At 38.1% G+C, this 25188-nt stretch overlaps 1 protein-coding gene across 1 annotated transcript in view; it reads left to right on the forward strand.

The window, feature by feature from the left end:
- The window catches only part of ITGA9 (integrin subunit alpha 9), a 275552-nt gene that overhangs the window by 78975 nt on the left and 171389 nt on the right, over positions 1–25188 (forward strand). Inside the window, exons 7-14 of the mRNA XM_069958509.1 lie at positions 1529–1614; positions 4741–4809; positions 7356–7493; positions 9449–9554; positions 10574–10668; positions 12922–13012; positions 16958–17003; positions 23187–23341. Coding sequence (XP_069814610.1) covers positions 1529–1614; positions 4741–4809; positions 7356–7493; positions 9449–9554; positions 10574–10668; positions 12922–13012; positions 16958–17003; positions 23187–23341 — 786 coding nt within the window. The remainder of the gene's footprint in view (positions 1–1528; positions 1615–4740; positions 4810–7355; positions 7494–9448; positions 9555–10573; positions 10669–12921; positions 13013–16957; positions 17004–23186; positions 23342–25188) is intronic.

Below are 25188 nucleotides of genomic sequence, written 5' to 3' on the forward strand. Positions count from 1 at the left end.
TGTGGAAGAGAGAATAGTATTGCTGAGTTCTGGAATACTATCTACTACAGCATTACACATTGCAGCGGAAATGACATATTTACTTTCTCATTAAAAGGCTATGTTCCCACTTCGTAATAATATTAGCGGAAGGCAGACATCTTGTTAAATAGACGGCTGCTCATATTGATCTTATGTTACAAGACGCACACTTTCCTTGATATTTTCCTGAAGTCAGAACATGATCTCTTTACACTTTCAGGTCAAGAAATGTTCCAAAGCTTGTTTCCAAAGTTTTTATCAGTATAATCAGAGTAAATGGATCAAAGCTTGTTTCCAAAGTTTTTATCAGCATAATCAGAGTAAATGGATCAAGAAAACGCTAAGCTGGTAGTAATCAGAACCAAATCTGTGCCATTTTTTTTAGATTTTAGAAATCAAATTCATTTAAAACACATTAGGACTATCTTCACACATAGTATTTCCGTCAGTCTTTTTTCAACCAAAATCAGGAGTGGGTTGAAAACACAAAATCTTTCCATTATAAATTTGCCCTGTGAGTTCCTCTCCTGGTTTTGGTTAAAAAAAGACTGACTATAAGATTTAGGGAAATACAATGTGTGAAGATAGTCCAAAACTGTCAAGAATTAAGAATGATCTACCAGTATACATAGATATAGTCTCAAAGCTCCAGAAAATAACTTATTCTATCATTACAACATTAATACAGCTTAGAATACTAAAGGAGTATTCCAATGTGGACATTTATGGCGAATCCATTGGATATACACCATAAATGCCAGATAGATGCAGATCGCACCTCTTGGATCTGTACCTATGCTTAGATTGAGAGTCTGCCAGAGATGGTTGGAAAGCCTAAAAAAGCAGAACGGGTTGATTAACATGGTTTCAATAACTCCTATTAACTTTCATAGTGGTTGTGTTAAGTCAAACCTTCCGTTAGCATAGCTGATTTAGCATTGTTTGGTAGTTCAGACCATTTTGTTTTTAAGGCGTCAAGTTGTGTTCTTTTCTACTGTTTTCTAATCATTAAAATCCCTGTAAACATCAGCTAATATTTTCATACTATTTCCAACACTTGTAATGTTAAGTTGCAGTTACTACAGCTATCCCTCTGTTCTATCCGTTCATACTGTAGCCACCAGTCCCTCAAAAGAATGGGAGTATCCAGGAATTGAGAGCCCTATAGTCTATAGAATATTATCTAGTGTCACAGATTTCCATCCCTTCCCCTTCACATCTAATCTGACAAGCTTTTGCTTATGGTTTTGATACTTAGCATTGCTTCATGTCAGACACGGTCTTTGGTTCACAAGTTATATTGTAGCTATGTGCCTATGCTATAAAGGTTTTTGAAGCACATCAGTTTGGAAATACAAGGATATCTAGCTGACATTCCTTGATGCTTTCTACTACTAAGCAAAATATCCATAGTGCTCTTAGTCAGAGGCTAAAAGAAGGGTGTAGAAGTAGACAATTCTGTAATCTGATGTCCTCTGTTTTATGTTCCCTGTTTTCTCTATTGCAGGATATGCGGTCACTGCTGGTCACTTTTCACAGCCTACCACCATGGACATAGTAGGTGGAGCTCCCCGAGATAGTGGCCTCGGAAAGGTGAGGCTTCCGTCACTATGCAGCGTGCATGTGACACACTTAGAACTGCCTGTCTCATTTCCACAGAAGTTATGAACTTTAGTTTCCTTTATAACTGCTGAGTTATTATTAGTGTTTTGTTTTAGAGTAAGGTAAATACAAACTGTAAAAGTGAAAAATGGTGAACTAAATGTACAATCTAGTTGTAATTTGGTAGCAATGGCATTTCTTGTGCATACTGATAGGAATCTGTAACCAGCTATATCTTTTTTTTAGTAGTAGAACAAGCAGGTTACTGTTATTTTCTGATCTTTACGTAAGAGGAACACTTTGACCAAAAGATGGCTTATGATGGTGTTGAGGGGGCTTGAGGAATGACAGTGTCATTTGGCAATGGTTAGAATAATAAAACACCTGTTAAGGAGTAATATCCTGTGTTTCAAAAATAATATCAAACTATAAAAAGAAGAGAAATGTATAGGGATCAAAATTTAATTCTATTTAACACAAAAGCAAAAAGACAGCGAAACAATCAAAAAGATATATAAATACAATCCACCAGTAATAACTTGGTCATAGCAGAGGGAAAAATAAAGGCAAGGGTAACCTCCTGCTGCTCTAGTATCACCTACCCAGAGGCCTGACAAATAAGTCTGAAAAGGTAGCCCTAAATGCCAAACTAATGCCAACAACACAACAACCCTACCCCCCCCCCACCAACACTTCCAACAAAAGCCTTTACCCCTGCTGTCAACAACACATTCGCCACCTTCACCCCCTGCTACCAACACTGCCAACAACCCCTGCTGCCTACTACAGCTCCCCAACAACCTCCCTGCCCCCGTCTGTGAGTTACATTACTCACCTATGTGTTGATCCTGGTGTGCAGAGGCGGGGCAGGAGTGTGACGCATGCATCCAATTAACAAGTGCCTGGTGACTTTATATGTAGCAGGAGGGCACTACATGGGGCGGGTGGTAGGTGGTGCGGGCTAGTCCATGGAAAATTATGGAGGCAACATCTGCTGTCACTGCGGCGCCTGCGAGCCACGGGGGTGGGTGACAAGCAAGTGGGATGCGAGTGGGGAGTGGGTGGGACGCAGGGACTGCGACCACCTCAAGGTGATGGGGTAAATGAAAAAAGATTGTGTAAGTGCTGAAGAGAAGTAAAATTTTGAAATGTGGAAATAAAGCACTAAAATTAGAAGGTGTCAGATGTAAGTAAAAATGCAGATGAATGTGTAAGGGAACAAGGATAATGGGATTAGTTGTGTAACAATGAATTATGTTAAGTTATCTAAGAAAAAATGTCAAGAAGTGAATGTTGAATAAATGTGGTGGCATCATTGGTCACCAGGCTGCATACCATCAGCACACCTAATTTTTCTAGTTTGGGAGATGCTAAGCCGATACAACATTGGAAATGAAAGAACTACATTACTTCCTGTCAGGATATATCCAGCATAAACATGCTGCTGTCAGTACAATGTGTGATTACACTGTATTATTAGGTTACATATCTTGGGGCAATAGTTTAGGTATTTTTGTATATACGAGATAACAGGCATTGTTTGGAAATGAGGGGAGCCAAAGCCCGCACAGTGTGCATTCAGAATTCTGTGAATGTGAACCGTGCTAAACATATGGAGAGCATGGCAAAGAATCAATGGAGCTGCCTGAGCCAATCCACATCAATCATTGTTCATCTTTAAACCTAATAAACCATATCCCATAGAAAATAAAGCGATATAAAGGGAAATAGCGAAATAAAGGGAAACATACAGAACCCATGCAGACAAAGCAGTTGGCTCCGGATCGTTAAATGCAAAATTTATGATCAAAATGAAGTACATGAAATCGAAAGGAAATGATGCAGTCTGTATCATTATACGGCTGTAGTCCATGTGTTTCTTCCTAAATCTTAATGTCTTTCATGAGATCAGTTAAAAGCATGACCAGCTTCCTAATATAATGGATGGCCTATGGAAATATAAAAAATATGCTGCAGGGCTTCATGGAGAGCAGAATTCATCAAAGTTCAGATGTTTGCAATAAATTGTCTGTCTGGTGACAGGGCCTGGTGAAAGCAAAGGTAACTTACAGATAGACATACAGTAGACAGCACAGAGGTATAAGTCTAAAAGCATGTTTTCTACCACAAATCTGATTTCTGTACATATGTCTGGAAGCAAGCATTGCTATAGTTCTATTGGTGAGACTTTAATATTAGAATCATTTTAACTCCATGTAGATATTTTCTAATCTGCATTGTGTTTTATTGTGGTGGATATCACCATGGATTGTACCCTTGCCATTACAATAAGTGATATGCGTAATTACTCTTCTCTTTTGTGTAATCCCTTCCCTGCTGTGCCAAGTCCTGGTCATGCAGACTGTAAAGGTCCCCATTTACCGTTAATAACTGACGGACGAACGATCAGTTATATCTCCCACTAGACGACTGTCCTCCCTATACACAGGAGCGTTCAGTGCTGACCTCTATTACCAGGGATATCATTTGTCAGTGGTGGTTTAGGAAAACCCCAGGACATGCTAGACTGGTGGACAAATCCGCTGAGAGTGGCGGGTTCGGCCGACAATAGTCTAAAGTGTATGAGGACCTTAAACCGAATCGGTCCCTAGGTTTATGCTGCCTTAAATGAGGGCAGCATAAACTAGTGATAGAAATGCGGAACAGATTGGTGTATTACTTACATCATTTTGTTCAGCCATTCTCCTAATATCCAGGAAAATAGGATTCTTGCCACACCCTTCCCCGACGCTTCAACTGCTGATTGACAGCCTATACACAGCATGGATAGATAACTGCCAATCAGCAGCTGGTGGTTGTTATTAAGGAGGATATCAGTTGCACAGAACAATGTAAGTGATACATCATTCTGTTGAGCTTCTCTGTCACTAGTTACTACTACCTTTATATAAGACAGCATACACCTACTGACAGTATCTTTAAGGTATATAACATGTATTATTGACATGCCAACATTTTACATATTCTAAATACCCTTATACCGTTTACTACTAGTATATAGCCTGATATATAGCCGTCCAAATAGTATATAAATATTAGTATAGTATATATGTGTGTTTTGAGCAAAGAAATGTACATCTCATTTTTCTTTTATAGGTCTATATCTTCAGATCAGATAAGCCATCTGGATCACTTGTTAGGATTTTTCAAGCACTGGGTAAAAAGGTGAGTTTTCTGGTTGATTTTTTTTAATCCCTGCATATATATCTGGGCATGCATGTTTTAGGCTGGATTGACCAGTGACCTACATGTGTAAGTATAGCCTCAGTTGTGGGGTGAAACAAGGGTGGGGAATGTAGGATTTTTAAGGGAAACTGGAAGACACTGTATATATATATATATATATATATATATATATATATACATGTATATATATGCATATCCATATATGTAAATATCCTTTCCCCATTGAGTGTTCATATATGAGCTTAGTAATATGTATGGCCAATTTACCCATGTGTAAGTAAAAGAAAATGCATGGACAGCCCCTTTGGGTATCATTATTCCTGCACATGGTTGCTTTCACTTTTTATGGACTATTTAGTGGCAATTCATAAAGCAGATCATGTTATATGAAAAGGACGAACTTATGTTTAGTAAATACATCAGCCATGGTGGTAAGGATTTTGTGGAATCTTTATGTATTCTTTGGGGGCACTTTATTTAACATTTTAAGTGCTATTTTCTTTTTACCATTCATATAATTTGAAAAGTCTTGTAGATTCCTCAGGAAACAGACACTGTTTAAGTGGCTTACATCTAACTGGAACTGTCACCTGAGATCCCCAAATTCTCATGATCATTTTTTACAGATGTAGTTATCAAAATATGTCCGTATTATCATCTAAACATACCCTTAACATGAACCAAAAAAACGGAAAAATCTCATGTGTAGGTGCATTGGTGCAAAATAAAGATAATTAGGGGGGGGGGATTTATGAAGATCCTTGTATCTGTATGCCGGCTTTAACTAAATTCCCACCCCCACGTCGCATGCCGGATTTATTGACAGGCACATGTGTTGTATCGCACCACAGGTGTTTCTTGTATGGCACCTGTTACAAAAGCCATTGCACTCAAAAGTGAGGTGGTGATGAAGATATTTATTGGTTTCACCACCAGATGTCAGTATTATATATACAGTATGAGCTTGTATGTATAGATATGTTGCCCAGCTGTAGTTAACACAGGACTACTGTTTAATAAATCTTGGAGAATTAAATACATTACATAATAAGCAATAAATAAGATTGTGTCGTGATATATTTTAGATTAAGTTAGTTTGTTGTCATTTACATTTACATTTATTACGCAGACTGTTTCTATTGACTGGATGTTGCTTGTTTTAGTTTACTAGGGGATAGATCTAATATCTGTCTGTCATATCATATCTATCCATCTGTCTGACTCTTTTTCTCACATGTTCTGCTAGTATGCATTAATATAGAAGTTTACGATTATGAGATTTAGTAGAATGCTGGGATTTAGTAACCCAGGGATTTTAGTAGCCCAGGATTTTAACCCTATAGCAGTGAATGAAACTAGTCATTGATCTGATCCATCTTACAGTGGCTTCAGATACCCTATTTACATTGTTTTCTACAGTTTAGATACAGTAAAAGCACAGCAGTTGTGTAAATTCAGCATTTCAGACAACTTTTACCTAGTACATTGAATAGATTTCTGTATAGATGCGAACTCTTATTTTCATTGATAATTATTAATGTTAGGAAAGTGTAATGTATTTCCGTCTGTCAGGACTACCCTTATTAATCTTGCCGATCAAGTACGCTGCCTCCTAAAGTGTTAACTGTTTTAACAGGCTGTGCTGCTTGTAACCTCAAGACTATTAGGTCCTTAAATTGTTACAAGATCAATGTCACTAATATGTTATTGTTCTCATTGATCACTGTCAAGTGGACATTAACATGACTATGGACAGTTATTGAATAGGCTAAAGGCAGCCATTAAATAGATTAGTGAAGTGTCCTTGTGTAATTGCTTAAGAACATCTCTGGTACAATGGGAGGTTTACTCAATGCTGGAAGGTTGGTTTTAATATTGCTATAACATGTGACCCCTCCACAGTTGTCAATGAGCCCAGCAGCTGTAACAGATGAGAATATGATCTGTTTATGCATCAGTAGTTATTTATTAAGAATTGCACATGGGTCAGTAAACCTTTTAGGACCAAATACCTGACAGTTCTGCAGGGTCACTTTGTATCTCTCTATAACTGTTAGCATGTTTGTGTATATTTTTGTAGCTCGCAGACCGTAGTAGTAGAGTTTTACACAGCACATTTACAGTACATGAATATAGTATATAGTAAGGTCCGATGACAAATAATAACATTAGCTAAAAAGGAACTCCAGTTTGCAGTGTATCTAGTGTAACTTGAATCACAGAACACAGTAAACAATTGCTTTACAATGTCATTGAACTCTACTTTTTTGGGAGCCTTGAAAAATAAAACTGGGGTGATTGTACTAATACATCTCCCCTACTGTCTCTCCTGTCTTAGGGTTCTTTTACATGGGCCGATTATCAACCAGGAGCATTGCTAGAGACACTCCTGCAGCCAATAATCTACCCGCACTAAGACAGACAGGCAAACTAGCATGTTTTTTTCTATTCTCAATACTAAATGCAGAAAATCTTTACCTGGGCAGAAATAATGAACGCTTTGTTATGACTCAACTTGGTTACAGATGGGCTCTTACTTTGGCTCCTCCTTATGTGCAGTTGATCTGAACACTGATGGGCTATCAGACCTCCTGGTAGGGGCACCCATGTATTCCGAGGTTAGGGATGAAGGACAAGTTACTGTGTACATCAACAAAGGAAATGTAAGTATATCTTAATAGTATATCTATCATTTCTTCAGAATACCATACAATATGTAAGTATACTGTATATCCTACTAAATCTCACATCTGAAGGTCAGTGTCATCTGTCTATTACACTGAAATGTCTCTTCTGTTAAATCAGTGACTATGTTCAACATACAGTGTCATGGAAAGTCTAGATCTGGCACTTGTGTAGTCTGGAAGATCCAGGCAATCAGTTTAGGCATGTTACTGGTAAACCACACATTTGTTTACACTAATTTATGTATCAAAAGGCTGTTCTTAATTTACAAAAGTATCACCTACTGGATGGGGGATAATAAGCTAATTGGATGAGGGTTTGACAGCTGTGAAACCTGCCGATCACGAATGGAGAAAAATGAATGGATTACAGACCATTCACCCGCACAGTGCTCTGTTGGGGTGATCAGTGGGGATCCCAGCAGTCAGACCTTCATCCAATCAGCTTGTTGGGATTAGAAACTTTTTTCAATCTTTTCATAGATATGATGTTTTAGTGTTTTTAACTTACCATGTTTGTCCCAGAACCAAGAAATATTGGAACCACAGGGACCTTTGTATATGCCAGAAAAGTTTTTGAATCTTTCCTTTAGTTAGGTGTCACTTGATTGGATGGTTAGGAGCTCGGAGATACATGTTATTGGTCAGTGCAAGGGGAAGTTAATATATGTTTATAAGAAGCTGCTGTATTCCTAATAAAAATGGTTAATTGTTATACTGTCACTTTAAAAGCTTTGCTTTCTCCAGGATTATATGAAGGGGGTGTATAAACTCCTGTATGGCCCTCTTTCTGTTGATTTCCCTAAGACATAAATCTATTTTACTTGCAGACTTATAGTCATTTCCTAGAATTTACAGACTTCGTAACCCAGATTTGCATCTGGCAGTGTTTCAACAATTGCGAGTCTTTCCTTCTTGTGAGTGTTTCTTACAACATGAAAAGACAAATCATGGATGTACAGCTCTGCCAGCTGGAAATGGAAGATATTTGGTTTACTGCTTCTCTAGTAAACCCATTATGTTAATCAAGTTTCTATCGTCTTTGACCAAAAAGCGGTTTGGTTACATTGCCTGACATTGTTTCATCTCTCTCGGGTTTACACATTTTATTTCTATGAATTTTATTTGCTCTTCAATAGAATCAAATTCTCTGGGTCTTTCGACAGATGCATTAAAGTGTCTGATTGCCCTTAGTAAACCTGGTAGGTTTTTCACATGACATAACTAAACCCCAACCTTCTTGCCACAGTATGGATGGCTGATTTTTAGGATGCAAAATTCGTCAAAATGACAGTTTCATAAATAATAACAATAATCAGTTATGGCAGATTTTAAAGGGACACATCCATGACAGACCAACTTCTCGATTTTACAGCACAAAATAAAATGGGTGCATCGGTTTTTAAAGAGATATAGGCAGTAAAACCTTGGTAGAGCCACAGCACAGACAGCCTGTGCAATCAGGGCCGGCTTCAGGTTTTTGCGGGCCCTTGGGCGACAGAGCCTCAGTGGGCCCCTCATCCATCAATACACTATGCACAATCATTTAAGACACCACTAACATACTCAAACACACATTACTGATACAGACCACTGGGCCCCTCTCCCTCTCTGGGCCCCTAAAGGAGCTGTGGGCCCCGGCAATTGCCCAGGTAAACCTAGTGCTGATGTCGGCCCTGTGTGCAATGAAGAGTTTCTGTTTTGTGGTAGGTACATTACTGTAAAAAGGTTGTACTTGAAGAAGTAATTTATTTTCACTTTATATATATTTTTGTAATTTACATAAAAACATTGCCTTGGTGTTTTTTTGTTTTATTTTGAAAGCTCATTCTCTTGTCAGGTGCTTCCTGTCTGTTAAACAAAGTCATTGTCTATTAGGATAGGACAACCAATGTGCTTTTTTCATAATCCCTTTTTTGTTTCCTGTTTGCCAGGGTGTAATGGATGAACAGATTTCATTAAATGGAGACAATGCATATAATGCACACTTTGGAGAAAGCATGGCTAATCTTGGAGATATTGATGATGATGGGTATCCAGGTGACTATTCAGTATTGCAAATGTAGTTTTTTTTCCTTGTTGTTTTTTATGGACCATCTTTTAATTTGTATTCTTAAAGTGACACTGTCACCCCCTTTTTGCATTCTGACTTTTCTACACAGGTGTAATGGGTAAATTTAGCAGTTTTGATACCTTATTTTATATCATAAATAATCATGCTAAATTTACCCTTTACACCTGTGTAGAGAAGTCAGAATGCAAAAAAGGGGGTGTCACTTTAAATTGCATTTTTGTTTGAACATTTATCATCCATATGTTTACCATAAGATATATGCCAAGTATGTAAATAGATAGTTAGGCACCTATCCTCTCTATAGAGCAGATTTATGGGTGAGTTATATAAACAGTATACACAAACAGGCTTATATGATAGAAAACTATAAAACTCTCTAGTCTATCCTGTGGTTAAATACAATAGCATGTGAATAAGTATTGCTGTGCGTATACAAAAGAAACAAAATTCTGATATTTCCATAGAAATAATAAAAACATTAATATTATTAAAACATGGAAATATGGGTAAACCCCAACATTGTACAGATATAAAAGTACTATGCTTTGGATGTCCATGTATTAAAATAATATATATATATATATATATATATATATATATATATATATATAGCAAAATCTTGTTTGTGATCAGCAGACCGGAGGTTTATCAGCCACGGGGGATAAGGCATGTCCCCAATTACCCCACCGGATTCACTAAGAGGCGCACACCTCTCAGTGAAACAGGCTTGACCTGCTTGACAGATATGTCAGCAGAGAGTACTGTGTCAGACTGAAAAGAAAACAACATTTCCTGTGGGGCATGCAGCAGTTGATAAGTATAGGAAGACTTAAGATTTTTATATAGAAGTCAATTACAAATCTATATAACTTTCTGAAACCAGTTCATGCGAAAGAAAAAGATTTCCGCTGGAGTACTCCTTTAATCAATCAGTTCAAAAATATTCACATTCTCAACCTATTTATGTTTTGTCTTTTTTAAACAGATGTTGCTATTGGAGCTCCAAAAGAAGATGATTATATAGGCGCTGTCTACATATATCATGGCGATGCAGATGGCATTGTCCCTCGGTATTCAATGGTTGGTGCATGATGTTGACATTAAGTAGATGGAAAAAATTCTGCATGAAACCAACAATTATGCCTTCATACACTGTTATGCGTTCCTTATAATCCAGTTTGACGCTATTATAGAGTTTATATTGTACGTTGCATTTTGATAATGCTTGCACAGCTGGTTAAATTCAGTTTAATATGTCTAGTTCAGTTTTGACAGCACTTTCCCTGTTCTGTTTTTTTTGTTTTGTTTTTTTAAGCTCAGTATAATGATAGTTTATATTTTTAATATTTATGCAGTGCTACTATGAATATCTATCACATTTATTATTTAATGGATCAGCTTTTTGATTATTTAAGCATGTCTACATCAGAGTTATATCTTGGACAGAAGATATTGAGGCTGAGACCTGTCTAGTTTTGTTTACTCTTATTGCTTTTAGGTTTAGCACTGTGTCCCCACCTCTGTTTTTGAGGTTTTCTCCTTTATTTTTGGGATTAGTGGGGGTTACACCGGTTACCAGTAATAATGTAAGCCATATTAGAGAGGATGGGGGCCTGCACTACCAAAAACATAACAAAAAAATGGGGTGCTTCCTACGACAAACCAAGAAACATGAACCACTAAAGAAAACAGAGATATGTCACATATAGGAGCACACCAGCAAATATAGGAAAAATACAAAAATAAGTTTATTGATGTAAATCAGACAATTACACAAAAGAAAAAAGAATAGCAAAGGAAAAACAGATCCCTGCACATTAAAAACATTTAAAAACCCCAAAAAAGGGAAAACCACGGTGGGACCCACACAATATAGGGGACCCCCAGGCCAGCATACGGTCATCTAATATGACTCCATCCACCCTCAAGCAAATACAGAATAAGTAAACACCATGAAAAATAAACAAAAAGTGTACAGATCAAAAACAACAGTGTACATGTGTGGTGTGAAGGTGACTGGGGCATAAAAAATGAACAATGAATCAAATAATGCACATCACCAAACACAGAGGGAGAGGAGCGACTCGTTGCGGCCTATGATACCCCTACACGTTACGTTCCACCGGAACTTCGTTAGGGAGGCAGTAATAATGTAAGGACATATACTATTTATATGCCATCACTTTATATGTTGTGAGTAACAATTTAATACTCTTGTATAAGCTGTTTATTGCAATTCTTGCATTCCATATAAAAGTCTAGATGGGGGGGGGCAATTAATTTTCCAATGGGGCCGCAAGACAAATTGGAATTGATTTTAAAGGGCCAAACTAATACGGATAACCCAGTTCTTGTGGGGGCGGTGGTGAGGCAGGAGTTTTTCCCAACCGTTTTTCACCTTGGGGCAAATAATATTCTATAAAATACAAAAACTTCATTCAGTGACTCACAGGTGACGTCTTCTTTGATATGAGGCATCACTTTCCTTTTACCTCGCCATCTAGCCAGACCACCATGATGATTTCTTCAAGCTACAATTCATCTCTTCAGAACCTGCCAGACAAACATCTTAGGCTCTGTACTTTTCCTTCAAGGCTCCTTCCTTCTTAGGCTCTGTACTTGTACTTCCTTCCCTTTTCTATAGGGTCTCATACAGTAGTAATTCCACTGTCTGGTGTCATGCACAGTAAACGGTGTAGATATGTGGGTTGCCCCCGTATGTAGCATCCCCATATAGTAATAATGTCCCCTTCTTTGACCCCCCCATATAGTAATAATGTCTCCTGCTGTGCACTCACACATACTGATAATGCTCCTGCTGTGCCCCCCCCAGTAATAATGCCCCCTGCTATGCACCCCCACATAGTAATAATGCCTCCTGCTGTTCTTCCGCACCACCCATAGTATATCGCCTTTTGTGAACAGACCACAGCTTCTAGGGATGCTAAAAGGGGGATGTGGGTCGGGCAGAGTGGGTCAGCAGGCCGTACGATGCCCGGGTCTGGTCTGGATAATCTTATCTTAGAACTCAATACATTGTACTCTGTTATCTGGAAATGGTTGAATCAATTGGCAAGTGGGTGTTACTATCCCCCCTCAGAGGGTGTATCCAAATACAAATAAGCACTGTCAGCTCTCATTGGTCATTCCCTATTGACAAATGCAGAAGTAGCATCCAGTTGTCAAATTATTTATACTTTTCCTGGAGGATTAGTTGAGGAATGGTCCAGCTATTTACAATTTACAATTTTAACAAAACAGACAGGAATGTCAGGAATATATAACAAAGTTGTATATCAATACTTTTAACCTTCTTTTGTTTTTTTCGTATAGAGGATATCTGGGAGAAAAATTAACCCTTCTCTGAAAATGTTTGGGCAGTCAATTTCTGGAGGCATTGATATGGATAAGAATGGGTATGTGGGTAAGTATGATAAATTGCAGCAGTAGATATATATTTATATTTTTATACATAAGGCATTTATAATACTAACTTTTTAAACAGTCCATAACCAATATGTAAGTGAAGACTTTTGTTTTACAATGAAACAATTTAAGTATTTACATTACTCATGACTCATGTCATAGTCCATTACTATGGAAAGAGTGAAAAATTCACATTGCTTATTGTGCACATTTTTTTTAATTTGCTAATAATAGATAGGTGTATGGGCTGCATAAATTCACAGGGCACATTGCACATTGTACCTTTACTGGCAACTTAAGGAACAGTTCAAGCTTTGACATGTTGACATGTTTTATACATTACTCCTTTAACAGTATTGAAAATACATCAGCTTACTTTGCAGATGGATAAACTTATTATTGTACTAAATTTCATTAGATGACCAATGAGTGGGGAAAACACAAACATTTTATGTTAGTTTAAAGTTGATGAGAGTTGATTTTGATCAAAGTGGTTGTTCTTTAAGTGAAATTTAACAGAGAACAATAATTTGAACAGTCCAGTGACAGACCATCCTCATCTGAAATGAAGTATTTACTACTCAACGAACAGTCTGTTTTGAAAAGATGATTCCAGAAAAGTCATTGATCCTTCACCGAGTGTCATTGATCAGTTATGGCCAGTATGATTGACTGTAATGGCCAATATGGACCAAAATAACTATAGATGCATCTGCCAAACAAGTGCTCGCCAGACAATTGTTTGCTCTGCAGTTCACCCACAAGCTTGCTTCTATCTTATAAGTATTGCCTTTATAGTGTGTTACTATATGTGGGGAAAGCCAAACACTTACCATTGTGTATAAGTCTACACTTGCTGTCCAACCATGTACAGTATCAGTAGGGGTTTTTACAGTAGATCCTTATGCAATGAACACTGTATTTTGCAGCACATTACAATCAGACATAACATATTAATAAAGCAATTACTCATTCATACAAGAGTGTGAGTATACACAATCTATAAGAAAATAGGCATTCTACAATTTTGTACAATGGTCCAGTAGCCAAGTAAAAAACAATCTCGCACACAAAAAGCTGTAAGTCATTTAGGTGGATTTGGAAAGTTAAGGGAGATGTATTTCTAGGGCATGCTTAGAACTGTAGATGATGAGAGCAAGAAAGTCAGATTATGGCGGATATTAGTCTGAGGTGGTTTGCAGAGAAGATGTTAAAAGTTGCAGCACTCTGGATGAGAGTAATAGATTGTATTCTGAAGTGAATGGTCAATTGGTGCAGTGACTAGCGCAGGGTAGAGATATTGGTGTAGTGACTGAACAGAAAAATAAGCCTGGCCGCTACATTCAGGATAGCCTGAAGAGAGAAAGACCAACTAGTAATAAGTTACAGTAGTCAAGACTGAATGGAGGAATCAGACCCACAAAAGAAGTTTCAGGTGTGTTCACAATAAGAAAAGGGTGGATTTTGAAAATGCTTTTAGAGTGCGTTCACACGTACAGGATCTGCAGCAGATCTGCAGCAGATCCTGTATGTGACAACACATCCTTAAAGTGCAACAGGGACTAAAAGACTGATGAAGTGCATGTGGTGCTGGTGTTTTGATGCCTATTTCCCCTGCCCAGCAACCCCTGGAAACTATGCTGTGCAGGATTTGCTGTATGATCCTATTCATATGAGTGCTGCTGATTACTTTAGCATAGACCATTGTTTTACAACCCTTGTCCCTCCAGCTGCTGTTAAACAACAATCTCCATCATGCTTGGACACCCTTTTGCTTTCCAGACATGATGGAAATTGTAGTTTTGCTACAGCTGAAGGGCCAAGGGTTGTGCACCACAGGCATGGCCAAGCATTCCTGGAGTTTAGAGATAAAGGAGAGCTTCTAGATGGGTAGGTAGTTAACAGCCAAGGACAGATCAAGACAGATCTTAAAGTTATGTTTAAGAGAGAACAGAAGAAGAAAAAACAGAAGAAAGAGATAGTTAGGTATTTTAGTTAAATGAATAATGACAGCCAGGGAGAATAGAGACTCGGGAGTCTCAGATCCCTATTAGCGACATTGCAGAAGCCCAAACAGTCGGACCTCTTCAATAAAATAGGGGACAAATTTGCAAAATGGGAAGACCCCTTTAACCTAGTGGTAAGGTCTTTAACACTGAGCTCTGTGATAAGTGCCTGCACTGTAGAAGTAAGGAAGAAATTGAGCATTGAGTAGTTTTTGATTATTAGATTGTGAGGAGGTGGGAGTGGTGAAATAGGTTTGCTTGGCATGGTAAAGGACAAAGTGGTAGGTTTTTGAGTAAGAAGCTGTAATGAAGGAAATCTGTTTGCATATATGATTTTAAACTTACCGTCTACTTCTGCGATACAACTGTTTAACGTTCCATTACTATGACCTGGGGTGATGCACCATGTACACATGTCATTGAGGCATCCATACTCGGCTATTAGAAGAGCCTGGAAACTTTCCATTACTCTTTGTTATTTAAAGCTGTGCCACACAAGAATTTTCTGCTGACATAGTCAAGACAATGGATTACTTGGCAGCTTAAAAATACAAACTGAGAAACATTAAGATGATGTTTTGTACTGTTATCAGGCATTCGCCTAATGGAGTGTTTTAGAGTTTACTTATCTAGTGTCAAATTAATATGCGCCTACTTTATGGCTAGGTTTACACTACAAATAAAGCACTATCGCTAGAAACATGAGTGCTGTGCAAATCTGTTCAAATCACTGTGATCCAACAATTGATCACTACATGCTGGGATTTCAGGGTGATATAGTAGCTTTTTGAATAACTTTATCTTTACCTTTCTTATGGCGCATTCTACAGTATACATGTCTTACTACACTCAACACTTCGTATGGCATAAACTACATTCTGGCTATTGCCATTTAAAAATTCTTGTGTAGGATAAGACTGGGTATTGTTACTGTATTTGAATTCTTAACGTCTTGCTCTCTTGACCTCCACCCTGAAAGTGTCATATCACTAGTGTTTCTTTATCTCAGTTCGCAGTTTGTTTAAGTATTCTTTTTAAACTCCACCTACCGGGGTCAGGTTTTTTTTTATTGTTGGAGTTCAGGTAACAATTATACATATCTAATGATAGCCAAATGTTGGCTGAAGCTGCTGGTTTTATGAGAATAGGATGAGTATGGTGGTGTCCTGACTCTCCCCTGACAGCAGATGTTGGGGGGGGGGAAGAAGGATTGTGTGGTTGGATTTAGACACGCTTGATAATTTCTTAGCCTTTTTAGGCGCATTAAGGGAAATGGTTATTGGTGAACAAGCATTCAGAGTTGTAAGTACAAGCAAGTGAAGCAACACCAAACTAAAATAACAGTACATGTGTAGATGTAAACTGTAACTTTAAGGCCATGTTCACACGGCGTATTGTACCGCCCGTTCCGTGACTTGGCCGGGTCACGGAGCGGCCGGTCTCTGCAAAGATCATCCCGGCCGGTACTGCAGTACCGGATGATCTTTATGGCCTTAGAGTTCTGATGCAGGCGCATTAGCGGGTGCCCGCATCAGAACTCCCCATAGCACACTATGAAGCAAGCGGCCGGAGCCGCTCGCTTCATAGTGTGCACTGACCTGGTTTTCTACGGCTGCTATTTAATGAATAGCGGCCGCAGAAAACTGACATGTCAGTTGTTTGCTGCGACGCTTGGGATCACTGCCGGAGCGTATACTATGTGTATACGCTCCAGCTGGGATCCCATAAAAGAACATGCAGCGTGTCTTTTCGTACAAACTACGTCCGTTGTTGCCGATTGCAACAACGGCCATACTTTTACGCTGTGTGAACATAGCCTAAAAGGAATATTATGTGTGAATGAGCTACCTAGCAGCTTTTGTGAGTTCAGTAAATTTAAGCTTTGTCTTTTTACAGTGCCCATTATTCATCACTGATCATGACTATTTTTTTTCCAGATGTGACTATTGGGGCTTTTATGTCAGACAGTGTGGTACTTCTAAGGTGAGAAACAATCTTTTACTGTGAAACCACAAACTAATATGAACTAATAAAATGTAAACAATTGCACCATTTCTGGGTTCAATGTTGAATGTAGCTCTTGTACAACCAAGTAGTGACAGTCCAATTTTCATAAAACAGATAAGCAGGGTTATGTGTTGGTTGAAAGCCTGATGAAAAAATTAAATTCTGTGGCTACAATGCTTTTGTATATGGTGGGTTTTTCATATTCTTTATATATTTTTCAAATCACTTGGCTAAAGAATATTTTTGAGTAAAAGGCCATTAAAACCATACCTGTGGTGTTTTTGTTTTATTAAAAAAAAAAGCAGAAAAAAGGCAAGAAAGTCCAAAGTTATTAAAATGGAGGGCTGATGTCATCATAACTAACTTGAAAATCGTCGATATTGTTATTAATATGTGTAACAGCTGTTTCTCAGAATCTCTTGACTCATTCTGGTCCCTTCTCACAGTTCCTTTCAGGGCTGGGTCTCAGTAATAAAACAGTTTTAGGGAAGAGCCCCTTCAATGGGGCTCACTCATTGGGGTAGTCCTCCCTTTCCTGTGTTATTCACTAAAACCACCAGGTGCCTTATTTGGGACTTATTTTACTCCATTTTAGCTCAATATGGCTGGATGTTATGTAATTTTATTGTCTAGTCTTTCTACAATGCCTTTGCCCTTAGCATTGACCTATTTTTTAGTGACAATCTGCTGTCTCTGTTGGTGATTGTGACTTTCCATTCCTATGTCACATTTTAATATTGCTGGTATATAGGAAATAGTGCATTCATGTAACTGTACCAAAGCATTGTATAAAACAAATGTAAATGTTTAGAATGATTACTTAAAGTGTCACTGTCGTGAATTTTTTTTTTGCAGAAATCAATAGTCCAGGCGATTTTAAGAAACTTTGTAATTGGGTTTATTATCCGAAAAATGCATTTTTATCATGAAAAAGCAGTTTGAAGCTCTCCCCCCTGTCTTCATTGTTTTCCTATGGAGAGAGCTAAAGAAAAGACCAAAACAGGACAACAAAGAGTTAATCTACAAATCCCTCACGGGATATCTTCTGTGACATTCACCAGTGACCTGTCTGAGCTCAGATTACAGCTGTCACCCAGCTCCGTGCCTGTAATCCTCTGCTATCTGCTTTCTGCTGCCGGCTAACTCCCTCCTTCCTCCTCCCCCCTCCCCTCTCCCTAGAACAGACAGGGTACGTCTCCTGCAACAAGTCACAATTTTCAGATTTTTCAGAGTGGATGAAAAAGAGGAAGGAGGGGGGACCTGGGAAAAGGCTTTTTACATGCAGATAATGGCAGATTTGGCTAATAAACCCAATTACAAAGTTTCTTAAAATCGCCTGGACTATTGATTTCTGCAAAAAAAAAAAATACGACAGTGACTCTTTAAAGGCTGATCAATGATTGATGCCCATTTCTGGTAGGAATAGTAAGTGAATGGCAGACCACAGATCTGTAAGAGAAGGTGTTCCAAACTAGTTGTTTTATGAGAAATGTAACTTCTGTTTATTAAAAGTGGCATGTCAGGAGAGGCTGCAGGTTCTCTTCAGGTATCAATTTTCATACAATTGAATAGGTTATAAAGTGGTAAAATGTAAACAATTAAAAGGATTCACAGTCCCAATAAACAGGTTGAATCTGGTAACCTTTTGCTAGTGCAGATTGAGTCATTAGGAGAGATACAAATGAGATTGGATTTTGTGTGGGAAGCAGTTTAGCTATTTACTAATGATGAGATTTGTGGGATCTTCTGCTGAGTCTTGACAGAACTACCAAAGACAAATGCTGTTTCAGTCAGAGGCAACTGGCCGATGACCTTCCAACCCTCCCTGTTTATATTATTCACTACCTCTAGTGCTGAAACTTGAATGTCTATGATCTCAGATCACTTTTTATTCCTTCTTTGAAGTGTCCTTTGAGCTTTGGCTGTTAGACATACAGAATTTGATTTTGCTGACATACGCATGGTTTGTAGAGAGGCCATGAATTGCATTAGCCACACTCTTGAGATTACTGTAGTGAATCTGACTTTTATAATTTGTGCAATTTTCCTGCCTGGCTCATGCAAGCAAACAATTACGGAAATTGAGTTTCATTAAGCATTTTTATCCTCTTGGGGTGAGAACACTGGGAAGACGGCCAAGTTCTTTGTCATACGTTTGCTGACCTTACCCCTTCCTAGTGATATGGATGATGCACAAGGATGTTGATAACAATACATTATGGGAAATGTAACCAAAAGTGGGGATGTTGAAATCCTTAATGTTGTAGCTTTAGTATTGGAAGCCTTAAAGGGGTAGTTCACCCAAAAAAATTTTCTTTCAAATCAACTACTGCCATGAAGTGCCAGAGATTTGTAATTTACTTCTATTAAAAAACTCAAGCCTTCCAGTACTTATCAGCTGCTGTATGCCCAACAGGAAGTTGTATTATTTCCAGTCTGGAGAGCAGGAGAGGTTTTCTATGGGGATTTGCTCCTTCTCTGGACAGTTCCTGAGATGGACAGAGGAGGCAACAGAGAGCACTGTGTCAGACAGGAAAGAAAACACCACTTCCTGCTGGACACACAGCAGCTGATAAGTACTGGAAGACTTAAGATTTTTTAATAGAAGTGAATTACAAATCTCTGGCACTTCATGGCACCAGTTGATTTGAAATAATTTTTTTTTTGGTGGACTACCCGTTTAATAGCACAAAGTACCAGGTCTGTTTGGTAATTCCCTTAACTTTGATGAAGTTTTATGAATGACGTCTATAGTGTTATGATTGTGTGCATTGTAAAAATTATCTCTATAGAATTATACAGTGTACTAACACTCTATATTAAACATTATTTTGCTCCTCCTACCTAATTTGATGGTGTGTCAAGGAGAAGTTGATTTTTATAGATTACAATGAAGTTTTTTTTTTTTTTTATTGAAATGTTTTATTTTATTTGCTTTGTTGTATTGCTACAATTAAATGCTTACATTTTGAAACAAAAAAATTGGAAGTGGTGAATTGTTTAGTTAGGATATGTTCCCACAATGTCTTTTTTGAAAGTTTGATGGCCGCCTTTAAGGGCAGCCATCATTTTGGCGCCAAAATATGGCTTTTATTTTTATATAATTAATGACGGCCATTAATTGAATAATGGTGGCTGTTATTTGGCCTCAAAATGACGGCTGTCCTAAAAGACGGCCATCAAACCTCACACTGGTATTGTCACATCATTGTGTTCGGACTTTACTGTATGGCACTAAAGTTGTTTTACAAGAATAAAATAATTGGAGAACATTTCGCTTTTGTACAGATAATCTGTGTAAGGCTATGTTCACACAATGTCAAAAATAGAGAAAAGGCATCCGATTTTGCTATTTAAAATAACGTCCGTTATTGCCGCGATTTAACTGACTGCAGTGCAATGCATTGAAGTCAATGGAAAGATGGACATCCAATGCACACAATGTATTGAAAATCGGACTATATCACCGCGGACGTCAAAATAATGATCATGACAATTTTTAGACGTCTTTTGCAAACAGCGACATTTTTTATTAGTTGTTCACACACAGTTTTTCTTTGGTCACTGTTCTTTCTCCATTTTTACTATTAAATTCAATGGACTTTTCAATTAAGCCACATCCAAAGGCCAATTAGTAACCCCAAACTAGAATAATGTACCAACGGCCGTCATTGCAAGGGAAGGCTAGACAGCAAAATGGCGTCCATTATTTTAGACTCAAAATGACGGACATCATTTTAAACAAAAACATTGTGTGAACATAGCCTATTGACTAGAGATGAGCGAACCTCGAGCATGCTCGAGTCGATCCGAACCCGAACTTTCAGCATTTGATTAGCGGTGGCTGCTGAACTTGGATAAAGCTCTAAGGCTATGTGGAAATCATGGATATAGTCATTGGCTGTATCCATGTTTTCCTTAGAGCTTTATCCAAGTTTAGCAGCCACCGCTAATCAAATGCGAACGTTCAGGTTCGGATGGACTCGAACCCGAACCCGGTTGGCTCATCTCTACTAATGATGTTTAGCTGTATCTTTGTAGGGCTATGTTCACACAACATTTTTTCCTCTCTGTTTTTGAGTTCAAAATGAAGCCCGTCATTTCGCTGTCTTGTCGCCCTTTAGTGCAGTGACAGCTGTTGGTACATTATTCTAGTTTAGGTGGAATAACTGGCTTTAGGGTGTGTTTTTCATTGAAAAGACCATTGACAGTGAAAGGACGGTGAAAAAAGAAAAACTAAGTGTGGTGTGAACAACTCAAAAATAACGTCCTCTGTTTGCAAAAGACGTCCGGAAATAATTGTCACGATCTGTATTTTGATGTCCGTGCAGACAACGTCCATCATTTTATATACTTTGTGCATTGGACGTCCAGCATTCTATTGACTTTGATGCATTGCAATTATATTGCGGCAATAACGGACTTCTTTTTAAATAGAAAAGGCAGCTGCCCTGTCCCTTTTTTGATGGTGTGTGAACATAGCCTATTACTGTAAACCTATGACATGTAAGATTTTGTTTTAGCAAATCTACATTGTAAGACAGGTTTGACATAACTACATGCAACATGGTAATCTACAGATACTACAGCCATGGATCTAGGGGCCAAGCAAGAAAATAAATTGCAACATTGAAATATAGAAGATATAGACAATATAATGTTTATACCATAATAAAATATAGGTGTGGAACGTCCTCTCTCGCTTTCTATAAATAGTAGAAACTCTTCCAGTCCCTATTTCTCGCTCAGCTCTTCGGAAATTTCAAGGGCCGATACTCCGTTTCAAATGGAATGGGGGCAGAATCTCTCAGACTGTACTGCAGGCTGGAAAATCTGCTGGAGGTCTGGCTTTGCTGAACATATACGCTTATTATTTGGCAACCCACTTGGACTATCCCGAGTTGGGCAGCCAGACCGACGTTTATGAAATTGGATGGAAATAGAGAAGATCTGGTTGGCCCCCATCCACCCATGTGAACTGTTGTGGTCGCCCTCTATTGCCGTGGCATATCTCCCCCTTATGGGTCCCATGAAAAATATAGTTGAAGTATGGTCTAAGGCAAGTGTATCCTTCCCCCTACGCTCCTCCCCCTCCCCACTGGCACCTATTATCTACACCAACATACTGTCTGACAGTTGTACCTCTGAGACCATGGCTCCATGGCAGGTGGCTAACCTTTTTCACTTTGCTGACGTAGTGGACCCATTCACTAGAAGAGTCTTGCCTTTCTCTGTGCTAAGAGAGAGAAAACACCTCCCCCTACGTGCAGCTGCCTATCATGAGGCGATCTCCTACGCAGCAGCAGTGATGACAGGATACGCTCCATTTCCAAGGCCTGCGGCTTTTGAGAGGCTATGCAAGTGTAACCCGTCCACCAGAGAGTTAATAATTGACCGCCACAAAATGTTTATTGGCTAAATATTGGAACCAACCTTGATTCCATCAGCGGTTGAATTAATCACATTCAAGAAATCAGGCGAATGGAATTTATGTCAGCTGCACAGGAGCTCAGCATAGAGAAATGTAAAAAAATCTTGACTTTATGAAACACTTACTACGATCTGTCACACAACGCACAGAATATATGACGCTCCTTTCATAAATAACGACATGTCCCCCCACCCCCCCCCCCCCCCCCTCTTTTTCCTAAACCCTGTCTCGCCTTTGTCTTGTCTTTGTCCTGTTTCCCCCTGTCACAGTGTTTTGGTTCTCTTCATGTTGTGGATCAGCTCTGATGTTTGAGCAGCTTAGAAACTGGACCTGCGGATGATTTGTTATGTGCCAGTTATTTGGCTGTTTATTGCATATCGGTTTCTTTACAATTCTTCTGCTGGCCATGTGGCCTCTTGTCCTGGATTGTTTTTCTAGGCTTTAATTGTGTTTTGTTTTTATTGTTAAAATATTTAAAAAAATAAACAATTTATAAAATATAGGTGTGGACGTACAAGTGATGTCTCATGCCTGTCCTAGTTACTTTTAATAAGGCAGAAGTAGTAACATGTGAGCTGGCTCTCATATCTTAAACATTTTAGTTTGGGTGGCATTCTCCTTTTATATTTTGTTTAGGGTTATTCGAAGTGATATATGGTAATATATAGTTCTGGATAAGGTATACTGAATGTCTAAACACATACCTGTCTTTCTCTTTTCATTATCAGAACAAGACCGGTTATTACTGTGGATGCTTCAATAATCCTGCCAACTGCCATCAACATCACTGCTCCACAGTGCCATGATGGAACACAAAATGTCAACTGTGTCAATGTTACTGTCTGTTTCCGGTTTAGTGGCAAACATGTTCCCGGTGAAATAGGTAAATATTATTTTTTTATTCAGTTATGGGTTCAGTTAATGAGTTTTAAAAGAAAATTAAACACTTTTTTACAAAGCTACGTACATTAGTATTTTTTTTAAAGGAGACCTGCCACCTCGACTGCCGTGGCCACATCTCAGCCTCCCCTTTCTTTGCACAATAACCAGATACTCTCTTATACAAGTGAATAGGGTCTCCTCCAGTCTTTTTTGACTATGGTCATGAGAATTGCTGTATAACATATCTTTAAATGAAATTAAAAAAAACTAGCAATCAGTAAGATATGCAGTTTATTCTAGACAATATAAAGCTTCTAATAATGTTGTAAACAAGTTGAGGTGTTGTAGATGACTAGCTGCTTCAGTTCTATGTTTAGGTCCTTGAGCACAATACAATAAAATCACTCCTACTTGCTTTATACTATACATCTTACTTAATGATGGAAGGCTGGTCCTCCACATATTGTATCTTGTAAGTATGAATTATTAAATTATTACAATGTCTGATTATTCCTTATGTTACGTGATTCTAGCTTTCAATACTCCATAAAATAAATTGTGTGATGTGTTATACACTGTCCTATAATAATAATTATTATTTTTTATACATTTTAGTATATATTGAAATAACTTAGTCTTTTGTGTAAACCATGAGTTACTACCTTGACTATTTATCCTTGTACAATAATATTTATGTAATTCTCATATCATTATTCTCCCTTTGCTTACTTAACACAGCATGTAGATTTATTTTACCTGCACTTTTATCCTTATTAGCCTTTGTCATCTAGTTATTTGTGGCTGACTGAACGTTTCTGTTTTTTGAGTATGTTCAGGTTACCAGGAAGGGTCAGTTTTCTATGTAAATATTTTGTCCACAAGTCAGAGTTTATGAACTGTTTGTCTTGGAGGCTTACATTATGATAACCTAAATGTGACCTTTAAAAGCATTTCTGTTGGATTGTAACTGTGTAGTTAATGGTTGAGGTGTTGTTGTTTGAATGTTTAGTTCTATATGTTTATATTTATACAACTATCCAAAAATTAGGAGCATAGGTACTTAGCAATGCATAGCAACGAACACTGTTAAACTGCCGTCCGCCGACTCCATTCAGCCTGTTCCTGCAGCCTATACCTCTGTATCGGCTTCAGAAACTTCCTTTTTTTTTACAATTTCTTTGCAGGTACCATCGGGTGTGCCCGCAAATCAATTAACCATTCACTTTAATGTAAAGTATGGCCGCCGGCCGACTTTACATTGTCTGAACAGCTTTTATTTCTGGACGCTGTTCGAGAACAGTGTCCGGAAATAGTAGGCACGTACATTATTTTAACGTCCGTTCTAAAGAACGGGCATTAAAATAACGATGTATGAAAACAGCGGACGTCATTGCATTGACTTCACTGCAATGCTGTCCATGCAGTAAAGATTTCAATCTTCACAGTTTTTGTGTACTTTTTAGTTCAATCTGTATGCTAATGAGGCAGTTTGGTGCGCTGGGGGCGGGACTACCACCCTCAGTCCACTGATCAACCCCATCTTACCCACCCCTTCTAATGAATATTCATCCATAAATTTTCATCAATAAAATTGGTCCAGAAAATCTCTTAAATATGTATTAGGATTTAAAACTTAGGGGGACATTTATTAAACTAATTGTACCTGTTTTTAGTCTAATATATCTAGTTTGCGCTCAAAATAAATCTAATATGAATTTATGAAGCTTTTTTAGACAAGACTATCCAAATTAGATGAGACTTTTTTAAATAGATTTTTTGTTGTTAATTAGATCAAAAATGTGCCAGAATTCTTTTTTTAGCTAAATTTATTAACTGCGCAATTTTTTA

Source organism: Dendropsophus ebraccatus, chromosome 2 (assembly GCF_027789765.1).
Source record: "Dendropsophus ebraccatus isolate aDenEbr1 chromosome 2, aDenEbr1.pat, whole genome shotgun sequence".
In the NCBI taxonomy this organism is placed as follows: Eukaryota; Metazoa; Chordata; class Amphibia; order Anura; family Hylidae; genus Dendropsophus; species Dendropsophus ebraccatus.